At 44.7% G+C, this 23,867-nt stretch overlaps 1 protein-coding gene across 1 annotated transcript in view; it reads right to left on the reverse strand.

The window, feature by feature from the left end:
- Positions 1–23,867, reverse strand: part of DNAH9 (dynein, axonemal, heavy chain 9) — a 392,924-nt gene that overhangs the window by 91,382 nt on the left and 277,675 nt on the right. The window contains exons 50-53 of the mRNA XM_011933244.1: positions 18,378–18,803; positions 9,289–9,408; positions 6,431–6,619; positions 2,861–3,096 (exon numbers count right to left, since the gene is read on the reverse strand). Coding sequence (XP_011788634.1) covers positions 2,861–3,096; positions 6,431–6,619; positions 9,289–9,408; positions 18,378–18,803 — 971 coding nt within the window. The remainder of the gene's footprint in view (positions 1–2,860; positions 3,097–6,430; positions 6,620–9,288; positions 9,409–18,377; positions 18,804–23,867) is intronic.

Here is a 23,867-nt window from a genome sequence, read left to right on the forward strand (position 1 = left end):
TGAACAATGAGATCACTTGGACTCTGGAAGGGGAACATCACACACCGGGGCCTATTCTGGGGAGGGCGGAGGAGGGAAGGATGGCATTGGGAGTTATACCTGATGTAAATGACAAGTTGATGGGTGCTGACGAGTTGATGGGTGCAGCGCACCAACATGGCACAAGTATACATATGTAACAAACCTGCATTTTGTGCACATGTACCCTAGAACTTAAAGTATAATAAAAAATAAAAAATAATTTTAAAAAAGTACTATAAATTCAGCACAACTAGCCTTCCTTGCTCTAAGCACCAAGAGCAGTGGGTTCATCAAAATGTGACTGAAATTGGAAATAAGGTGGAGATGATGAATGAAAAAGGCCAGGAGATGAAATGTGATGGAAAAAGAGGAGGCCCAGCAAGATGAGCTGGAGGTGGAAAGGAGAGAGTGTATGTTTGGAGAAGTTCTGATGAGGAGCTGCTTGGTGACAAGAGGGTCGTTGAGTACCTGAGAGTACCTTTACCTATTTTATTATGATCACTAAAGATTTCAAATGATTGCTCTGCAGTGCTTAGCTCCTGAGCACATTGGAGCTGAGGAAGGAGATGTTTCTCTCAGAAGATCTTCAAAACACTCTAGCTGCAGATTCACAAGCCCATCTCCCTTTCCAGAGTACAAGACCCCTCTCTTCCCCTCTGTTTGCTTCTTTCATCCTTACATTACATTTGTTTTCTTTTTCTTTTCTTTTTTTTTTTTTTTTTAGCCAGGATGGTCTCGATCTCCTGACCTCGTGATCCGCCCGTCTTGGCCTCCCAAAGTGCTGGCATTACAGGCGTGAGCCGCCGCTCCCGGCCGCCTCCATTACTTTTTAAACAAATTTATTAATTAATATATTTAAATTGTGGTAAAATATACATAAGGTATAATGTGTGTCATCTTAATGTGTACAGTTCCATGGCTTTAAGTACACTGTTGTGCATCCATCACCATCATCCATTCACAGAACTGTTCTTGCGAAACGGAAACTGGCTGGGCGTGGTGGCACACGCCTGTAATCCAGCTCTCTGGGAGGCTGAGGCGGGCAGATCACAAGATCAGAAGTTTGAGATCAGCCTGGCCAACATAGTGAAACCCCGTCTGTACCAAAAATACAAAAAAAAAAAAAAATTAGCCGGGTGTGGTGGTGGGCGCCTGCAGTCCCAGCTACTCAGGAAGCTGAACCAGGAGAATCACTGGCTTGAACCTGGGAGGCAGAGGTTGCAGTGCGCTGAGATGGCACCACTGCACTCCAGCCTGGGTGACAGAGTGAGACTCTGTCTCAAAAACAAACAAATAAAACCAAAACAAAACCTGAAACTCTGTACCTGTGAAACACTAACTCTCGGTTCCCCTCACCCTCCCACTCCCTAGCAAACGCCATTCTACTTTCTGTCTCAATGAATTTGACTACCCTGGTTACCTTGGATGAGAGGAATCATACCACATCTGTCTTTATGTCACCGGCTTATTTTACTCTGCATAACACTTTAAAGATTCATCCATGTTGTGGCATGTGTCAGAGTTGTTTTCCCTTTTTTTTTTTTTTAACTTCAATTTTATTTTATTTAAATTTTTTTCTTTGAAAACTTTTTTACTTTTAATTTTTGTGGGTACATGGGTGCATATACTTATGGGGTACATAAGCTATTTTGATACAGGGATGCATAATAATCATGTTATGGTAAACGGGGTCTCCATGTCCTCAAGCATTTCTCCTTTGTATCACAATCTAATTATACCCTTTTAAGAACTGTTTTCCTTTTAAGGCAATAATATTTCATTGCATGTGTACATCACATTTTGTTTATCCATTTTTCTGTCAGTGAACACCTGGGTTCCCTTCACCTTTTGTCTATTATGAATAACGCTGCTATAAACACAAGTGGAACATTTCCATCACTTTTAAAATGGCATACTCCCCGGGGAAATTACTTAACTTCTGTGAACCTCTGCTTCCTCGGACGTGAAATGGAACCAATAACTTTACTGGTTATTAACTAATTGGTTACTTACCTTATTAACTATGTGGATTAAGGACGGCATTTGAGATAAAACCCCTAACACGAAGACTAACGCATATCAACCTCCTAACGAATGATGTCTGCCTCACTGCCTCTTCCCCATTGCCCCATCCTGTTTCCCCAGGTGTCCTGATGACACAGAACAGGATGAGGACTGAAACCGCAAGGCTAAAATGAAGGGAGGCATGAGGGATGCCGAGTCCCAAGCCACTGAAGCCTGGTGGGTGCTGGCCAGACATTCTCTGTGCCATTCCAGTCCCTTCACGTGGTAACTTTCCCACAGGGAAGTACAAAGCCACATGGCAGGTACCAAGGGCTCTGAAGGTTTATGTAACTAACTCAGCTGCTCCACGGGACCTACTGAAATGTCAAGTTGTGCCTCAGGAGGACAGTTTTGTTCGTTCTACGTGGTTCTAGGGCAGAGGGAGAAATAATGGGTAGAGAGATAAGGGAGGCAACTTTTGGCTAAGGGCGAGGAAGACTTTATAAAGCACAGAGCTATGTGACAATGGGATGTGAAGTTTGGGGAGGAAGCGTTTAAGGGACAGAGAGGATGAGCTCCAGGGATGGTGAAGAAAGGACCCCAGAATGGGTCAAGAGGTTGTGGTACATAATTTCTCATGTGGATGAAAGGCAAAGACTTAGTACCCAGGCATCCTTCATTGAGATGATTGCTAAAATGGGAGGAGAAACATGAGAAGCCTGATGGAGAGACCAGGTGTGTACAAACCATTCACTGGGGCTTAAAATCTGCTCATGATCTATATATTTTCCTGCACAAATGGCTAAAGTGGGAACTTTTGTGCTCAACCACTTACCCTTTCTGGCCAATCTGTGTGACCTGGAGATCTTCACCATATTTATTCTTGATCCATTTGATGCCTTGTAGCTGAGGGTCAACCATGAGTGGCCAGCGCTCACAGTTGAGGAGGATGGTGGCATTCTCCACGGACATGCGGTCGGCTGGGAGGCCCTCGTTCTGCCAGGCAGCCACGTCAGCATCGTCCATCAGCATCCTCAGGGGATCCAGGGTCGGGGTGACAGGAACGGGAGTCTGGTGAAGAAGAAACGCCAACCCACGCTCAGAACAGAAGCAGACATTCTCAGCTGGGTTGAATACATGGTTACTCACCAAATGACACAACTCCTTTAAAAGCAAGATCAACATCCCGCTGAAGAATGCTTTTCTGGCTGTGTGATTATTTCTGGAAGCAGGTTCTATTAAAGTCCTGATAGCTTTTTTGTTTTTTTTTTCTCTCCATGGATGTACAACTGCAGAAATTCAGCTCGCATGAATGATACTTTGTTTTGTGGTCTCTTTACCCAAGTCAAGTTTCTACTAGATTATCTGTATTTTAATCTATGACGTTCTACACACTCTCACCCATGTTAACAATGTTATTTCTCTGCTATATGTCTGTGTTTCTTGTGCATGCTCCATGAACCAGCACCAGGTCCCATGCCTAGTGGGTTTGCTCCTGTCTGTACCAGCCGGCACAAACCACTCTTTCCGCTCATCTGCTTCACCAGCTTGCAAGAGGCTGGATGGGTTTTCTTTTCCTTTTCCCCAAACACCCCATTCACCTGCAGGACTCTTTCTTGCAAACCTGCCTGCTGGTCCCTGTGGGAAGCTGGTGAGTATTTTCAGTCTGAGAACTTGCCTGGACCTCTCTTATGCCCCTTCAGGGTTCCTGTGTGTGCCCTAGACACTGCTTTCTGAATTCTTTTTTTTTTTTTTTTTTGAGATGGAGTTTGGAGTTTCGCTACGTCACACAGGCTGGAGTGCAGTGGCGTGATCTCAGCTACCTGAAAACTCTGTCTCCCGGGTTCAAGTGATTCTCCTGCCTCAGCCTCACAGGTAGCTGGTGATTTGTTTTTCTAAGACCACCAGAGCGGGTACAAAAGAACCAGCGGGTAGGCAAGGGTAGGAGCAAAACTGCAAATTTATTTTGCTCACCTAGCCTCAGGGAAGCAGGTGGGTAGGGATAGGTCTGTTGGCCTCCGGCAAAGGAGGCCGACAGAGTCCCCCGGTGGGGCTCTCGGACGGAGTTCCTAATACAGTCCCGACCAGAGTGAGGGACTGAGGAAGGCCGCCCGGCGTGCTGGCGGAGAGCGGCTTTTCTAGGAGTGGGAGGGCAATAGGCGGGGCACGGGTGTGTCGGGGGGTGTTCCACAGGTGCGACCAGGTAAATCTTGGTCTCTTCGGATTGACGTCACCTGGCGCATGCCCGGTTGATCTGCACCCTCCCTGGGTGCCGGCTGTATTTTCGCGCGCGCGGAGAAAGTTGGTGAAGAAGAACCCAGAAGTGCACCATCTTGCCTCCGTTCGTCCAAATAGCTGGGATAACAGGTGCCCGGCACCACACCAAGCTAATTTTTGTGTTTTTAGTAGAGACGAGGTTTCACCGTGTTGGACAGGCTGGTCTCGAACTCCTGACCTCAGGCGATCCACCCCGCCTTGGCCTCCCAAAGTACTAGGATTACAGGCGTGACCCCACTGTGCTGGGCTCACTTAATTTTTTTATAGGCAATCTTTTTTGTTGATGACCCCTATATATATTTTTAAATTAAGGTAACATTCACACAAAATAAATTAACCATTTTAAAGTGCACAATTCAGTGGCATTTAGTCTATTCATAACATTATGCAGCCATCAGCTCTACTTCCAAAACATTTCATCTCCCCCATATCCCATACTCTTTCAACAGCGTCCCCAATTTCTCTCTACCCCCAGCTCGTGGAAACTATGAATATGTTTTCTGTCCCCTTGGATTTTCTTCTTCTGGATATTTTACTATAAACGAATCCTACAGTGTGTGACCTTTTGTGTCTGGCTACTTTCACTTAGCACAATGCTTTTGAGGTTTAGACAAATACCCTTTTAACCTCTTCATCTCACTCCTCTCTGAAGTTTGTTTTGCCCAGTTATCCCAAGGAAACCTCTCCAAACCATCTCCCATCCTCTTAATTGTATCTATCAAGGGCACAAATGGCCGGTACTACAGTATCCAGCAAACCTCTGAAGGGAAATCTGCCCCTTGGAGATTCTTATCTGGGACCAGAAATGTGTTCCAATGTATTTTTTCCCTTTGTAATCTCATGCATTCTATTTGACGTGCTCGAAAACATTATTCCGAGAAGGAATCCGTAGGCCTCACCAGACTGCCAAAGACGTCCATGACACAAGAAAGCTTAAGAACCCAAACAAAGCCAGAAAAATCCTCACTAAGCTGCTACTAAGCTCTTCATCTTCATTCACTCGGTTAATAATGGTTCTTTCAACAATTTCCTTTTTCCAAAAGTGTTTAGGATGAGTAAAATAACTGCTTTATTTTTTGTTTATTTGCTAGCACTGTAACATTTTTAAAACTACTGTTCCACTAATTGTCAGGTGAGCAGGGTTTTATGAGCTGATCTGAGAAAACAATCATCAAGATAGAGATTTTGTTCTAAGGTTCTACTTACAAATAGATTTGGAATGCAGCTTTTACCTTACGTTGTGAAATTTGGGGCTGACTTTCACCCTAGCAGACTTTTATGAGCCTAATCTCCTCAAGTGGACTGTGAACTTGCCAAAGGTATCCCGGTCTTGAACATTTTGTGTGCCCCCTGTATAGTGGAGTGCTAGGACATGCTAAATACATAGGGAGTATTTGTGGGTTGCTATGAGTGATGTGAACGTGCCAAGAAAGTATTAGGACTTCTTCTGATGCTCGGGTCTAGGTACAACTTTGAATCCCCTTTAACGGGAAACCAGTATTTCTCCACTTCGTTACGTTGCAGGGAGTAGGGGGTGGGTGATGTAAAGGGATCGGTTGGGAGTAACATTCACCTAGCCACACGAAGAGGACTAGCTGCACAGCCCACATAAGAAGCATGTGAGCAGCTGTTCAAGGGATCATGCAGGATGGAAGCAGAACGAAAGATATCTGTGAGTCACTGGCACAAGCTGTGTAGCTTTGGGGCCCAGTAACAAGGTGCAAGGTAGGATCTGGGAAAGGGAACTTTCCCTGACTGCTCCTGTGAAGTTTGACCCTGGAGTGGGGAGATCAGAGACGAAAATGTTTTGTTTTGTTTTGTTTTCCTATCTCCCAGGTTTCACAGCTTTAAGGATTGCTAGGAGACAGCCTGCAGGGAAGAGGACTAGTGTTCCCATGGAGGACTGCATTCAGAGGAGATGTGCTGCCCCCAGGTGGCCTGGAGGGCAGTGGGCAGCAATGCAAGGCAGTGTGGAAGGACACGGATATGCAGGTTTCACACCTGGTGCTCAGAGGGTGGTGGGGGTGAGTGTGCAGGAGGACACCAGGGGATGTGAATTATGACTGTGATGTCTTCCCATTAGTGCCCAGAGGCTGATGTGGTCGGGAGAAATTCAGGCCATACGTACTTTCAGCTGGCTCAGGTAGGGCTTCCAAGTCCCATCCAGGAGGCTCTGCCGATATTTCTTTGTGAAGAAGCCAAGGTAGGAAATGAAAGCCGTTATAAGTAAAATGTCTCCACATAACGTCCTTTCCTGCTGTTTGAAGTTCTGCACGGCTTCTGCCCACCTCACGTTTTCAGAAGCGAGTCCTCCAACCTACCATTTCAAAAGCCAGAGAGGAGAGGAGGCGTGTTACACAGCAGGTCATAGAGTCATGATTCCATCATGGAGAGCGCCCACTGCACGCTTAATAGCAGGAAGAGGCAGAACATCACTTATATGGCCCTTTCCATCAATGGGGATTTGTGCTGCCTGCAGCAAAGCTTTCAGTACACAAGCCCCATTCTGTGTCATGCATCGTATGAGCCACAGAAAGATGACAGGTTTGACTCTGCTTTATGTGTGGAGACTGATACCACTCAATCAAAGGGTTGTTGAGAGGATGAAATATAATCATGTATGATTATTATTTAGCACAATACCTGGTCTGTGGAACATGTTAGAAAATTAGCCACTTCGGCTGGGCGCGGTGGCTCAAGCCTGTAATCCCAGCACTTTGGGAGGCCGAGACGGGTGGATCACGAGGTCAGGAGATCGAGACCATCCTGGCTAACACGGTGAAACCCCGTCTCTACTAAAAAAAAAAAAAAAAAATACAAAAACTAGCCGGGCGAGGTGGTAGGCGCCTGTAGTCCCAGCTACACAGGAGGCTGAGGCAGGAGAATGGCGTAAACCTGGGAGGCGGAGCTTGCAGTGAGCTGAGATCCGGCCACTGCACTCCAGTCCGGGCGACAGAGCGAGACTCCGCCTCAAAAAAAAAAAAAAAAAAGAAAAAAAGAAAATTAGCCACTTCTTTCTCCTTTCCAAATGATGGGGAAATGAACATAAACAACATCAAGTCCATGCACCATAAATAATTCACAGCGGGTGAGGAGACAGATGTGCTAACTGAGACACAGAGAAGCACGGTAAGGTCATGGGTGTGTACAAAGTCCTGACCCCCTAGCCCTCTTTGGGTTGGTACAGTCTCCCTGGGAGGAGAGTCATCCTTTCTACAGACGACTGTTAGCGGTATGGCGGAGCTTTGCTTCTGCGTTAGGACTCACCCTTTATTTTTTCTTTGAATGATAACATCATAGAACATCAGAGCCTGGACAGACCTTAGAGATTTGCCAGCCCAATCATTCCCACGCATGTTTTCAGATTACACAAAGGCCAGAAAGTCCAAGTATCTGACCAGAATCTCTAGGTTGGTAGAGACAGGGGTGGCTTCAGAGCCTGAGCATCCTGACTTCTAGAGCAGAGTGCCACACTGCCTCCCAGGAGCACTGACTCAGAAAGTGCTCCAGCCAGGCAGAGAAGGCTGCGCTAAGTTCGGAAACCAAGCAGGGAGCTGACTGGAAGGCAGGCCAGCTAGGAGATCTGGAGGACTTCTTGCACACTGGCAAGAGTTGCTGTCTCTACACTGAACTGTTCAGCTAAACTGACCATCTCAAAGCCACACAGAAGCTGGTCCAGTGACAACTGCACAGACACACATTTGGGTATGGCTGGTCTTCATTACATCACAGCTCCGTTCAGTGACGGCTATGACTCACCGCTCCCCAGATTAAAACATCTGGCTCTGCTGTGTAATTCAGTGGTGGCTGGAATAAATGTAAACAGGTGTGGACTGTACTTCCCTTCACTGGTGAGCAGGGTGCTGTAAAGTCTCTAGCTTGAAGAGAAATCACATTCATTTGACTCTGCTTTTCAGAGTCTTAGCTGATATACGGGATGAGAAATACAAGCCACGGGGGATTTAAAAAGGCCACAAATTCTTTGACATTCCTGTCATTAAGAGTTGCTGTCTGTGCTCTCTGCCCTTTAATCTGTGACTGTTTTGACCTATAGAGTACAGTGGAAGTGCTATTGTGCCAGTTTTCACTCCCAGGTCTTCAGATATTAGGACTTTCCGCTTCCTGCCTCTTGGGACACTTGCCCTTGATGTCCTGAGTTACTATGCAAGACGTCTGATTACCCTGCTAGAAAGAGTGCGTGGAGAGGCCCTGAGGCTCCATAGGAAGGCAGAGAGGCCCAGCTGCATCTTCCCTTCCAACCCTCCCTGCCAAGATGCTCAGCATGTGAAGGAAGTTGTCTTGGGGCCTCTAGCCCAGCCACCAGCTGAATGGACCGAGTGACCCCAGTCATGACCACATCGAGCAGAAAACCCAGCCAGCTGAGCCCTGCCCTCAACAAACTTGTGAGATATTGTGAAATGCAAAATCACTAAGTTTTGGAGTAATTTATTATGCAGAAACAAACACTCATAACACAAGCACCGCTCCCCTGACCTGCAGATTTGATTTCCCAGGAAGGCTGGAGCATGTGTGTATATGTGTGTGTGTGTTTTCTGAAATACTCAGGGTCAATAGGTCTCACTCTTTTCTGTTTCTATCTTAGTTCCTAATCTTGGCCACACCCTTATAATGAAATGTTACATAGAAAGGAACGTCACAGTTTGCCTATAAAATGCTAGCTTTGTCTTGTCATGTTTCCTCTGGTCAATACACATGAATATAAGCGTGTTCACATTTTGCATGAGCTGCCTGATAGATCCAGTGCTCCCATCCTCCCAACCATGTCTATAAAAAAACTCCTTTGACCAGATCAGGGTTTATGCATCCACATTTTCCTCAGGACTCAATTCCTGCATTTCAGCACATTTTAATACTTCCCTCCAAGTCAAAGCACTGCTGTGCTGTGCTCATCTATCCTGCACCTCCACGGCACTTGACAAGCCTGCTAATATAATTACAACTCGGGCTGCTGTGGCTTACACTCACCAAGCGGTTGGCAAGGGAGATGGTGCTTGCGGTCACTTCGGCTTCTTGCTGACATTTGAGTTTGTCTGCTGTTGCTTTCTCAAACCTGGCTGTGAGCTTTGCCAGGTTTTCATTAAGGTGCTGTTTAGGAAGGAACACAAGGACCATCAGTCATTTCAGCCCATGTCACTGCCAGTGCTCCTTAGATGAGATGAGGGTTCACATGGAATTGGTTCTGAAGGAAGCACTCTGTGGGGGAATTCCTAAGGGACCAGAGAAAGCAGGGCAGAGAGGGAAATGAAGGCACATTCGGAGAAGATCTCAGGCGGGGTCCTAGCGTGGACTTCATCTTGATCCTGCAGTGGGAGGGTGGAGTGGACATCCAGAGATGTCCTGCCCCAAGATGAGAGAACCGAGCTTCATACCCCACCACCGCGGTCATCGATCGAGGTGTTGAAAGCTACGAGGTGTGAGGGATATGGATAAGGAGAAGGGTGCATAAATTCTGCCTCTGCTTGAGTTGGAGAAAAATGGGTTCCAGCAGCCTGACAAAATGGTGCAGGTGCTGCTATTAGAAGCAAGAACACATCAAAACTGGGGTTAGCATGTAAAAGGTCAACAGCAACCCATGTGGGCCAGGGAGGACCACTGCCAATATCTACTGCAGCTAGTCTGGGGCTGGGCTGTCTGGAATCTTAAGTCCTCCACTGGCTCTAAGGTCCTAGAGTACAAGGTAATTTTTACTTAACCTCATCTAGTCTCTTCCATTAACACAATGTATGAGAATATAAAAAATACATAATTTCAAGTTTTCAAAAATGTGTTAAGAATTTAAAATTGAAGCATGTAGCTTTTATTGTCCTCAGAGTACATATTTTTACGCACAAAGATACATGGACACACAGCAGATACCTCCAAATACATCTCAGGTCTGTGCAATAACTAGGGTTCAGGCTGCTTTGTTGGTCATTACTAAGGCACAAGAGAAATCAATGTAGGGCCAAGTTTAAACATCCAAGCAGTTTAAAAAGCAGGTGGTGAGTCATCCAATTAAGGATGGCAGACTGGCCATGCTCATTTACCTCCCACACTTCCCAAGACTTCTCTAAAATGATTACGAAGCAATTAAAACAGTCATAAGCCCATTACACCAAGCAAATGGGTGAGGGCCATTTGGAGGGTGAACGAGTCCAACAGATTTATGGAGGACCACACTGATGAAGGAGTGGAGACCGCTGGAGCAGGGCAGAGGGCACAACAACTTAGAGCTAGCTGTTGCTCACCAAAGGGGAAACTGATCAGCCCACAGAGCCCTATACAAACTGGAGATCTCAGAAATGTCAGGTGTGACTGAAGGGGAAGACGAAAATAGGAGGATTAATTGGAAGCCTATTGATTCTTGCCCTCAAATCTCCATCCACATGCACAGTCTACAATGCCACCAGTCACCTATGTCACCGCATAAGAAAGTCAATAGAGGCAGAGAATAAAGGTGCCACATCCTGGCATAACTCATCAGATCTTGAAATCAAACTCTACCAGTCAACCAGCTCTGCCCTTGCCTGCAGACCTAGAATTAGCTTTTGATCACTACTCTTGTAAACATGAAAGGACAAGAAGAAATTTAATGCAGGCCTAGATTAAGTTAAACAAGATGAAAAAAATGACCTAGGAAAAAGAGGCAGACTTTTGGTAACAATAAAAACAGCAACTACAACAACAAAGTTAAAACTTTCACAGTTTCTCAGAGAGATTCAAGATGACTCATCCACAAAACAAGAACAGGACATTATTAAAAGGAAGAGAGAATAACAACAACAAGAAGAAAACTCTTGTGGAAATCACTATTGTTGTGAACATAAAAAATAACAAAATCAAGGGAAAGGTTAAAAGATGAATTTGAGGAAATTTCCTAAAAAGTACAAGAAAACAAACAGCAACAAAAAGATGGGAGAAAACAGAGGACCGATCTAGGAGGTCTAACGTCTGACAGATATGCATTTCAGAAAATAAGAGTAAACAGTAAATAGAAGGGAATTTACCAAATAAATAATACAAAATAACTTTCTAGAGCTGAAGAAAATAAATCTTTACATGCCAAACACAATATAAAAAAAGAATGACAGCTAAGCACATCAGTGTAAAGTTTCACACACCAAGAACCAAGAAGAAAAGATTAGAAGACTTCAAGGAAAGGGGGAAAACAGTGCATCCACAAAAGAACAGGACCTTGACTGCCCATGAGACTTCTCACCAGACAAAAGCATAAAACATTCAGTGTTCTGGCAGGGCGCGGTGGCTCACGCCTGTAATCCCAGCACTTTGGGAGGCTGAGGTGGGCAGATCACCTGAGGTTGGGAGTTCGAGACCAGGCTGACTAACAAGGAAAAACCTCGTCTCTACTAAAAATACAAAATTAGCCAGGCATGGTGGCACATGCGTGTAATCCCAGTTACTCGGGAGACTGAGGCAGGAGAATTGCTTGAACCCGGGAGGCAGAGGTTGCAGTGAGCAGAGAGTGTGCCATTGCACTCCAGCCTGGGCAACAAGAATGAAACTCTGTCTCAAAAAAAACCCCACAAACCAACAACAACAAAATTCAGTGTTCTATGCACAAAAAATTAGCAACTCAGAATTCAATACTTTGCAAAACTGTTCAGTTTACGAATAAAACGAAGACATTTCTAGACTATAACAATGCAGAAAATTTGCCTCTTCATTAACATTTCTGAGAACGTTCTTTGAGAATGAGCCGTAGCAGAATAAGAGAGAGAAAGGTTGTGGCAGCAAAGAAGGACAAACAAAGAATATGTAATTGAATAGAGAGTTAAAAAATAATGGCTGCTATGCAAAAGGATCTAATGCAAGAGAAAGAGAGAATAAAGAAAAGTAGAAACTCTGGGAGGGGGAAGGGGTGAAGAGATTGTGTAAAAACAGAAAATGTAATTCTAGGTCTGTTGTGAACAACATAGACACGTTCACAGAATAGAAATGGAATTGTTGCTTTTTTAACTTTGCAGATCAGTCTATGGACAGAGCATGGGTCACTTAATTTTCGTTACAGAAGAGAATATATTTTCAGTTTTGGTGATTACAAAGCAAAAGTAATGATAAGCAGTAATAACAAAAGTTGGGAAGTAGAAGGAAGGAAGCTGAAGGCAGGGGTAAGAGCGTCACCTTGTGATATGGTTTGGATCTCTGTCCCCTCCAAATCTCAGGTTGAAATGTGATTCCCAGTGTTGGAGGTGGGGCCTGGTGGGAGGTGATTGGATCATGGGGGCAGGTCTTTCATGAATGGTTGAGCATCCTTCCCTTGCTGGTAAACAAGTTCTTGCTCAGTCAGTTCAGAGGAGATCTGGTTGTTTAAAAGAGTCTGGGACCTCCCTCTTCCCTCTCTTGCTCCGGTTCTTGCCATATGACATGCTGACTCCCCATTGCCTTCCACCATGATTATAAGCTTCCTGAGGCCTCGCCAGAAGCCAGCACCATGCTTCTGGTAAAGCCTGCAGAACTGCGAGCCGATTAAACTTCTTTTCTTTACGAATTACCCAGCCTCAGGTATTTCTTTTCTTTCTTTTCTTTTCTTTTTTTTTTTTTTTGAGATGGAGTTTCGCTCTCATTGCCCAGGCTGGAGTGCCATGGCGCTATCTCGGCTCACTGCAGCCTTCCTCCCAAGCGATTCTTCTGCCTCAGCCTCCTGAGTAGCTGGGATTACAGGCATGTGCCACCACGCCCAGTTAATTTTGTATTTTTAATAGAGACGGGGTTTCTCATGTTGGTCAGGCTGGTCTTGAACTCCTGACCTCAGGTGATCTGCCCAACTCAGCCTCAGGTATTTTTTCACGGTAATGCAAGAATAGACTAACACATCTTGAAAGCTGAGAGCTCCAAGGGAGCTGCCTCTATGTGATAGAACAGGAAATAAAGGTTACATCAACTATCAGGCTGGCAAAAAAGAACCGCATTTTTTTTTTTTTTGAGATGGAGTCTTGCTCTTGTCATTCAGGCTGGAGTGCAATGGTGTGATCTCAGCTCACTGCAACCTCTGCCTCCTGGGTTCAAACAATTCTCCTGACTCAGCCTCCCAAGTAGCTGGGATTACAGGAGCCCACCACCATGACTGGCTAATTTTGTATTTTTAGTAGAGACGAGGTTTCACCATGTTGACCAGGGTGGTCTCAAACTCCTGACCTCAGGTGATCCACCTGCCTCGGCCTCCCAAAGTGCTGGGATTACAGGCATGAGCCACCATGCCCGGCTGTAACTGCAGTTTTTGCCATTACTTTTTTTTTTTTTTTTGAGATAGGGTTTCGCTCTTGCTGTCCAGGCTGGAGTGCAATGTTACGACCTTGGTTCACTGCAACCTCAGCCTCCTGGGTTAAAGTGATTTTCCTGCCTCAGCCTCCCAAATAGCTGGGAATACAGGCGTGCAACACCATGCCTGACTCATTTTGTATTTTTAGTGGAGACTGGGTTTCATCATGTTGGTCAGGCTGGTCTGGAACTCCTGACCTCAAGTGATCCACCCACCTCGGCCTCCCAAAGTGCTGGGATTACAGGCGTGAGGCACTGTGCCGGCCATTAAAGTAATGGCATTACTTGTGCCATTAAAAGTAATGGCAAAAACCACAATTACTTTTGTGCTAACCTAATAAAACTGGTTATCATAAGTATATTGAGAAGACACGGAAATGAACAACTTTTAGCCCCAGCTAGCTGGCAGAAAGTCAACTGTCTCAATAAGATTCATCAAGCAATAGATACCAGCATAACACATGGACAGAAGTCAGAAATTCAAGGGATCAGAAAGTGGGAAGATAATGGAAACTTGTCAGATGAGTCTAGTGTTGAAAAAATAGGAGTTGGTGGGGATTATGACAAAATGAGCAAAATCGTGTGAATGGGAAGCCATTACTTAACTCCAGGGTCAATTAATGACATATGAGAATCTTTTGATTATTTTTAAACTGGCCTAAAATAAGATTTTTACATAAAAGTACCTGCTGTTTTAAATATTGGCAATTAATTAAATCACCCGCAAATAGACTGCATGGGCCAACTGGAACACAGTCGAGCTGCCACGTAGCAGGCTCTCATGTGATCTCAAGCACCAGAAAGAGATATAAGAATTAAAGGGGATTCTTGTTTCTCATCAGAACTTTTCTCTACTATTCGATATTTCACTCTGTGTGATTATATGCTCAAGGAAAGGGGCTTCCTTGTTCTATTATTTTTATAAATCATAACATTAATATATCTTCACTATAGAACAAAAGAAAATACAGATTAGACAAAACAACCATCTAAAATTCATCACCCAGAGATAACCACCACTGTTAACATTTTTATGTATTTCCATTCTGTATTAGGCTGTTCTTGCATTGCTATAAAGAAATACCTGAGACTGGGTAATTTATAAAAAAAGAAGTTTCATGGGCTTATGATTCTGCAGACTGTATAGTGCTGGCATCCTCCTCTGGGCAGGCCTCAGGGAGCTTTTACTCATGGTGGAAGGCAAAGCAGGAGCAGGCACGTCACGTGGCCAGAGCAGGAGCAAGAGGGAGTTGGTGGGGCAGGTGCCACGTACTTTGAAATGACCAGATATCACAAGAACTCACTCACTGTCATAAAGACAGCACCAAGCTATGAAGGAAACTCCTGACGACATAAAGGCCTCCCACCAGGCCTCATCTCTGGCACTGGGGATTACAATACAATATGAGATTTGGGCAGGAACAAATATCCAAACTGTATCACGTCCCACATACAGTAATCAAACTGAAATCTGTCTTGAAATATGCTTTTTCCCCCCACTTTCTGTATTATGAATAGAAAATTCTTTACTTGGAATTATCCTAAAATCCTAAAAGTAAGACTTGGGTGTGTGTATGTGAGATTGGACTAGGCTGGGAATGGCCTCACAGCATATAGGAAAGAATCTTCTTGCCCTGGTTGGGTCTCCAGGTTAGGGATGGGTGTTAACCCATCTCCTGGGCTATTAGCAGGGAGGGCTCACATTCCTGGGATGTTGACGGGAATGTGTACAAGTGGAGGATAGAGAGGAGGTTGTTAAAAGCAAGAATACATTTTTTTTTTTTTCAGAAAATATTTTGGCAGAAAAGAAGTGCCTTCCAAAGGTAGCCAAGGATTTTTAAAATATTCTTATTGCTTCCGCAGGTTGAGTGGGCCCATCATGTGAATGTTGGCTACTGAAAAGGTATAAACATTTTGAAAACATTCTCTTTGCACCAACTGTTCCTTTGGTTAAAATAACTTGAGTCAAGAGTCTTTGAAAATGTGGTTCTTGTTATGCTTTTCTGGAAGAGACTGAAAAATATAAAAATTATCGGGAAATCTTTTCCTCCCAACAAGCAGGAATATGGGCTGGACGTGGTGGCTCATGCCTGTAATCTGCCTGTAATCCTAGCTCTTTGGGAGGCCATGGCAAGAAGTTCACTTGAGGCCAGGAGTTCAAGACCAGCCTGGGCAAAATAGCAAGACCCCTTCTTTAAAAAAAAAAAATTCAGGAGTGGGGATGTGACGGTGTCTTGCATGTGATATTCTTTGAAGAGAGCCATTGTTATGGTGATTATCATCTGTTTTAAGTAAACTAGTCCATGAACATGTGCATTATGAAACAAGCATATTGAGAGGAGGTGAGTTGCTTTGCCAAACTATCTTTTTTTGTTTGTTTGTTTGAGACGGGATCTCGCTCTGTCACCCAGGCTGGAGTGCAGTGGCCTGATCTCAGCCCACTGCAAGCTCTGCCTCCCAGGTTCATGCTGTTCTCCTGCCTCAGCCTCTGTAAAAGCTGGGACTACAGGTGCCCGCCACCATGCCTGGCTAATTTTTTGGTGTATTTTTGTATTTTTAGTAGAGACAGGGTTTCACCATGTTAGCCAGGATGGTCTCGATCTCCTGACCTTGTGATCTGCCCGCCTCAGCCTCCCAAAGTGCTGGGATTACAGGCGTGAGCCACCGTGCCCAGCGCAAAGTATCTTTTTAAATAGAGAGATTGGTCTCAAGGATCTTTGATCTAGAGCTTTTTCCTAGAGATTTTAATCTGACGGTCAACCCATGTCGCACGAGGCATATGGCATGTCTACAATCCTACCTTTCACAACTTGTAAAATCCTCCTTACCCTCATGACAAATTTGTAGCAACAATCTTATGTGCCTAGAATGCACACATAGAAATTAAAGATCCAGAACATTTTTTGTATTGAACTTGATCACAGCTGTGGTTGAGTTCCTGCACGAGGTTGGATGTGCATGTGGTAGACGGCACATGCTGTCAAATGGGGCAGTAATGGTTGAACAGTTAAAGTCACGCTCTCAGTAGTGGTGGCGGCTCCTGCCGCTCCCTTCATCATGGGCTGGGCTCTAGTCTCATGCTTTATACACATCACATCCTTTAACCCTCACAATAGTCCCATGAAGCAGGTACTATCACTGTGTCCATTCTTTAGGTTTGGGCATTTCGGAAACCTTTCTAAAGATCACACAATCAGTCAGTATTACAGCTTGGATTGGAACTAAGGTATGTGGAAGGATGGATTTTTCGCTGCTATGCTATCCTCCAGGATTCTGATTTCTACCTGCTACTTTATTAGTATAAATTTTTATGGGAAAGGTGAAGTTCAAGGGTATGAAAGTAAGTAATTCAAGATCTAAGCTGTGGGAACTTTAAAATATTTTGAGCCTTAAGGTAATGTGATGAGAGGTCTGGAGTCATAGGATAGGCAGCTATAACCCAGGCAGTTGTAACCTTTGTTTCTGTGATTACAGATTGGCCTTTTTCCTTACCTACATGGTTTTGTAAAACAGTCTGAATGACTCAACGGCACCAGGAAAGACTCTTTCCAGCTTCATTGCTGATCTCTGTTGTAGATTAACCTCCCGCTTACCTTTCTCACACAAAGACTCCACATTATCTAAGATGGAAGGTTAAATACACTCTTGTGAATTGGAAAGGAAATGAAACAAGCTGTACAGAAAACTGTAATTAATTCAGTTGTTGTAACTCATAAACCAGCCTATTATAGAAAATGTTATAATCCTACTAAATTGCTTTGTTTTCTGCCTATATAAGGAAGACCTTAACTTTTTACTTTGGAGCACTCACTCTATCTCTTTGGAGTTCATGTTTTCCGAATGGCCATTCCCAGTTTTTCACTTAAATCAACTCTTTAAAGCTGGATTCTGGGGCTGGGCTCAGTGGCTCATGTCTGTAATCCCAGCACTTTGGGAGGCTGAGGCGGGAGGATCACCTGAGCCCAGGAGTTCAAGACCAACCTGGGCAACATTGGGAGACCCTGCCTCTATAGATTAAAAAAAAAAAAAAAAATGGTTTCTGATCCTTTCAGTTATTTCAGGTTTACTAGGAAAATCTCCCCAAATAGGTGTGATTCCAAGATCGCCATCCCCATCTCCAAATCCTGGGGGAAGCAGACATAATAACAATATCTACATGAGTTTATAAAAGCTAATGACCTTCACAGTTTTATATTTATGGACAAGGGGCCACCCACTAAGTCACAGTATATAACTTGCTTTAAAGAACTTCCACAAAACAATGCAGATCGCTGACACATTTCCACACATCCATGCTACTGAGAGTGAGACAGGTAGATAGTTGGCTAGAACTGAAAGGAATAGGTTAAAAAGGTGAAGTAAGGTGACTAAAACCTACATTTCCAAGGAGAAATAGAGAAAATCTCAAAATTTTAACCTTTGTTCTTTACCATCGAATGTGCAAAAAATGTTAAATTCATTGGTGGTCAATAAATTGACAGTGGGCTCCATGAATATGATTCCTCTACTATACACATCCATCTGTCATCTTTTCTTTCCTCAGCAGAAAAGGAGAAAAGCTTTTAGGCCCACAGCTTGTAAACCAGGGGTCCGGTGGAACTGTCTGGTGTGGCCTAAATAGTGTTTGAGAAAGAAATGTAAAAAGTTGCCTCTACTGAAAAATGAGATTTTTGCATGAAAATGTGGTGTTCCCACTTCTCTTTAAAAACCAGAACGTTAGGTGTTAGGTGGTGACCGAAGAGTGTTGTTTGCATTGGAGGTGGACTAGCAGGGCGAGGGGCTCTGGGGTCACTCACAGCGATCTTGGCTTTGATGGCGGCCAGCTTCTCCTGGGCAGCTGTGAGGTCTGCGGTGGCTTTGCTCAGCGCCTGGCGCTTGGGTTCCACGTCACAGAACACCTCATAAAACCTCACAATATTGATGATCCAAGAGCAGAGGCCTGCAGCCGCATAGGATTTGGTGGCCACAAACTCGGGATTGAACTCGGGGTCTTGCAGGTACGGCCTGATGGCTTTGAGGCAGTTCTCATGAATGTTCTCTTTGTTGAAGTTTATTAGCGAGTCCAGGAAGCCATCCACTTTGGCCATGGTGACCTTAGCAGCCTTCCAGCTCCGGTCCTTGGGCACCCTACCCCCGGGGGCCATCAGCACCATCACTGCGGAGCTGACATTGCTAACGGCCAGAGGCGGAGAGCCAAATGACTTCAACTCCGTCAGATTGGTCTGGAAAAAGAGAAGGAGGTCGTTAGGGGAACATGAATGGGCTTTCTTCGTCCTCTGCCACTGACAGAGTTAGCTTGTGGAGTGATCAGTTTGAAAGGGCTGCTTTGAAGCCTGCAGCAGCCCTCTGAATTTTAAATATCATGACTCATCAAAAGGAAGCCACAGCTACTCCCCAGTGGCTTTAGACTTCTCTGAATAGTTAGCCAAGACTCAGCTAAGTTCTTTCAGCACTTTAACTGACTCGCAGCCCATTAGAAACACGCAATTATTTCACATTCAACTGAGAAATATAAGGATGCCGACATACTCTGAAATATGCAGCATGCTATGAATAAAAGATAAGGTTATTATAAATTAATTTCCATCTCGGATTGAAGAGAATAGAACTGTAACCCAAGTAATTTTTTTTTTCCTTAATTAAACTGCTTTGTTCCATGAGCTTGTTCTAACTACACTTGACTGTCCTGATAGCAAAACAGCATTTTCTGCCAAGAAATAATTCAGACAGAAAGCAAGGCACAACCTGTGAGTCAGCTGCTCTGCCTGGGCCTGGGTTTGCTTGTTCCAGAAAGACGTGACTGAAAGAGTTGATCTTGGCAAATCACTTAAACCTTCCAGACCTTGCCACCTTCCTCTGTAAATTGGGGGCAGGAGAACTCACTACTCTGTCCATAAAATGGTGTCATAAATGCATATGAAGTTGATTTCAGGCCTGCTATGACATTCAATGAGAAAACTACAACCAGGTGTAGGGAATTCTAATTTTCTGTGGCTTGCGCATCCGTTTTGAATATAGGTTTAACTTTCTCGTACCAGAAGCAGGGCTCCGTTACCCTGGACACAGTTTCCAGTTCTACACCACACCCAAATGGCTCAAGCCAGTAGCCAGAGTATTTGGATCTCTCCTGCCTAGCAGACGGGGCTCCCTGCGTTCCTGCCACCATTCAGGCATTTGCCGAAAACCCAAAGTGACCCACATCCTACTTTCTTATATATACTTATACATTAACATAAGATATATCTTATATTAAATATGAAAAATATATTTCTTATATATACTTTTATATATATATATACACCATCTTTTCTTTTATATGTATACACACACTTTCATATATATATAATATATAAATATATACACTTTCTTATACATATTTCTTATATATACTGCCGGTTGCCATGCGCTTCTCTTTCTCTCTGCCTCACTCTTCATTCCTACCTTTTGTGACCCAGGGTCAGAGCACTACCCTCCCAACTCACTGCATTCTCCCTGCCCAGGATCTGTAAGTAAAAATCATTGAATGTGTTTCCTATTGTGGTGGTATACGGCATTTGTGCCTTCCATCTGAAGAAAGAAGGGGGCTGCTCCAGGCTGGGTTTTCTCCTGGTGCTAGACCGAGCTTCCAGCTCAGAGTGATGGTCAGGCAGGCATGGATTGGACAAGAGCCACAAGGGGATCTGCCCACATAAACAACTTTGCCATGTGAGGGAACCCCTGGCCATGGGTCAGACAGCTAAGCATGAGGCTGTCTGCCAGGTGAAAGAAATATCGGTGAAAGACACACTGCAGACTCCACGTCCCGCTCCCTATCACTTCCCGTTAGGGCAGTGGAGCCCCAGTGTAGCTGGAGGCTCCTAAAATGCTGTGAAACCATTTGCTCATGGTGCTGACTTTGTCAGTGGGGGGAAACCTTGATTTCAAAAATTAGATCCTGTGCCAAATTAATTTGAGGTGCTTTTGATCCACAAACAAAGGGAATTATTTCTAGCTCCGAGTGGAAGTACTGTGGCAGATGCTTCATTCACTCTTGCAATGGCTGTCACATGTGGTTACAACACCCCTGTGAGGGCAGGGAGGCGGACAGCACAGGTGTGAGGGGGATACCAGCACACCTGTCGTCACGGCCCCCTGAGGTGACAGAGGGCAAAGTGAGAAAATACAAATGTAACCAAAGAAGGCCACGATTTTAAAACAGCCTAAGTTAAGCAATGTACAGAGATGAAAATGAATTTTATAACCCAGATATATCACTGTCAATGTTTCCATGTACAGTAACTCCTTCCAGTCTTTTTCATATTCATATATATCTATAAATTAATCATGACTCTTTTGGTTTTAGTGACAGAAACCCTAGATGAAGTACAGAGGGGGATTTTCTCACTCGAGTATCTGGCAAGGGCAGGCATGGAGCCGGCAGTATGATGAGCGGAATCCCATTCTGAACGGTGTCGGCAGGGCTCTGTGGACTTTCTCTTTCTTCCCTGTCTCCCTGCGTGTGGGCTGCTTTTTACACCCTAGTTTCTTCATGTTGGAAGGCACATGTTCTAACTCTCTGACCGTGGCCCATTTTCTCCTTTTCTCACTAGGCTGTAGCCGTGATCACCTTCTTTCAGTATATTGACTTGCCAAGCTCATTGCCACCTCAGGTCCCTGCCTGGAACACTTCCTCCTAAGCCATTTGCATGGCTGACACCTCTGCATCCATCAAGATCTCAATTCTGGCTGGGCCTGGTGGTTCATGCCTGTAATCCCAGTACTTCGGGAGACTGTGGCGGGGGGATCACCTGAGGTCAGGAGTTCGAGATCAACCTGGCCAATATGGTGAAAACCCCATCTGTACTAAAAATACAAAGATTAGCTGGGTGTGACGGTAGGCGCCTGTAACCCCAGCTACTCTGAGGCAGGAGGCTGAGGCAGGAGAATCATTTGAACTCGGGAGGCAGAGGTTGCAATGAGCCAAGATCATGCCAACGCACTCCAGCCTGGGTGACAAGAATGAAACTCCATCTCAAACAACAACAACAACAACTACAACAAAAAAACAACCTCAATTCAAACGACCCCCACTCTGTAAGACTCTACCTACCAACCTCCCCTTCTTAGTCATTTCCCATCCTAGAGCCATGATGATTTCCTTCAGAGAACCTGAAACGATTCTCAGTTTTTCCTTGTTGACTTACTATATCCCTCCTCTTCATGACAGCAGGGACCCCCATTTATCCTGTTAACCATGGAAACCCCAGTGCCTAGAACAGAAGAAATTATGTAGTAAATGCTTGTCAAAATATGTGTTGAGTGATCGGATGAAAAGACAAGGGAAAGAGACTTTTTCTCCAATGCAAGTCAAAATTTTAAAAAGCCCTGGGTAAAGATCTTGTTTGGTTAAGCGTGGGCTCTCAAGCCGATTCGTATGGAGCAGGCAGACATAGCAGTGTGGCACTAATAGAAACACAAGGCTGGAAGAAACTTTTTTTATTATTATTATTTTTTTATTTTTGAGATGGAGTCTCACACTGTCGCCCAGGCTGGAGTGCAGTGGCATGATCTCGGCTCACTGCAACCTCCACCTTCCAGGTTCAGGCGATTCTCCTGCCTCAGCCTCCTGAGTAGCTGAGATTACAGGCAACTGCCACCACACCCGGCTAGTTTTTGTATAGTAGTAGAGACAGGGTTTCCCTATGTTGGTCAGGCTGATCTTGAACTCCTGACCGCAAATGATCTGCCCACGTGGGCCTCCCAAAGTGCTAGGATTACAGGAGTGAGCCACCATGCCCAGCCTGGGAGAAACATTTCTTAGAAGGCAGAAATTGTTAGGCACAGGCGCTCTGGGCTCCGCTCCACTTCTGTCTTAGGACTATTGTTCTAGCCGTGTGGCTGCTCTTCCCCAAATATCTGCCTGATGCATTTGTTCTTCTCCAAGTTTTTCTCAAATGCCTCCTTCCTGAGAAGGCGTACCACCTATGCCTCCTCCCACCCAGCCTCTCCAGATGCCCAGCCTCGGTGCTTCTCCTACTCTACTCCACATTTTTCTTTGTTCCCCACAGCATCTGTCATGCTCTACTAGATTATATAAGTCACTTTGAAGTTGTATTTATTGTCTCTCTCCCCTTACTTCTGCTAGAGTATAAGCTTTAGAGAGGCAAGGATCTTCCCTCATGGATGTATCACATGTACCCAGAGCAGTGCCCGGCCTGGGAAGGGCACTCAAAAAGTCTTTGCTGAGTGATTAAATGAACGAATCAACATGTGTGCAGTCATCACTGGACAAATATTATTTAGTATGTGTTAGGCATTCAGTTTGAGTGACGGGGATACAGGAAAGGCAAAGTCCTTTTGCTCATTCAGGTGGGGGAGACAGGCAACAAAGAGATATATCTTTGATATTCTAAATAAGGAGAAAAACAAACACAACGGCTCATGACAGAGAATTCTTGGAATGTGATGATGCCACGTTAGCTAGGAAGGTCTCTTCCTCTGGGAAGGCCTCTTCAAGAAGCTACATTTCACTGGGATCTCAACGATGGGAAACGGCCAGCTCTACAGACTGCAGGAAGACTGTTCCAGGCTGCTAAGCAAATGAGTGTAAAGGCCTGTGGCAGAAGCAAGCTTGGCTGTGACGTACAGTGGGGCGGACAGTCCAGAGAGTGGTGAAGAGGATGGCTGAGAGGCAGTCAGGACCAGACTGCCGGAGGCTCCGGAGGCCATGGGGAGGAGTATGAGAAGTATGGATTTTACTCCAATTTCACTGGGAAGCCACTGGGGTGTTTTCGGCAGGGAATGGAATGATGTGGCTTATGCTCTCAGATAGGCCTGTTGCAGTGTGGACACACTGTGGCAGGGGAGGGTGGATGAGGAACAAGAGATCAGGAGGCTGCTTAGCCGTCTAGGTGAGGAACTGAAGGTGGCTTGGTTCAGGCTTTTTGCAGGGGAGATGGTGAGAAGTGATTGGATTTGGGATGTATTTTGGAGCTAGTGTAGGCAGAACTTAGGAGTAGTTTTAAAAAGAGGTGTGAGAGAAGGTCACTAGTTCTTCTAGAGCAGGATTTTTTGAAAGTCTGTATATGGACAATCCACACTTTATCTACAATTTATCTAATTTTGAAAACGTAAGTCATTTCCCAGAGTTTACCTCACAGACAATGCTTTGCTGAACATGATTCTATATAAATCTTTGTGAACATTTTAGTTACTGATGACAATCTTCTTGGAAGTGGATTTGCCGGGTCAAAGGGTAAAAACATTTTTAGTATCCTTTGTACAAATTATCATTAATAATTATTAAA

Source organism: Colobus angolensis, unplaced genomic scaffold (assembly GCF_000951035.1).
Source record: "Colobus angolensis palliatus isolate OR3802 unplaced genomic scaffold, Cang.pa_1.0 Scaffold125, whole genome shotgun sequence".
Taxonomy (NCBI): Eukaryota; Metazoa; Chordata; class Mammalia; order Primates; family Cercopithecidae; genus Colobus; species Colobus angolensis.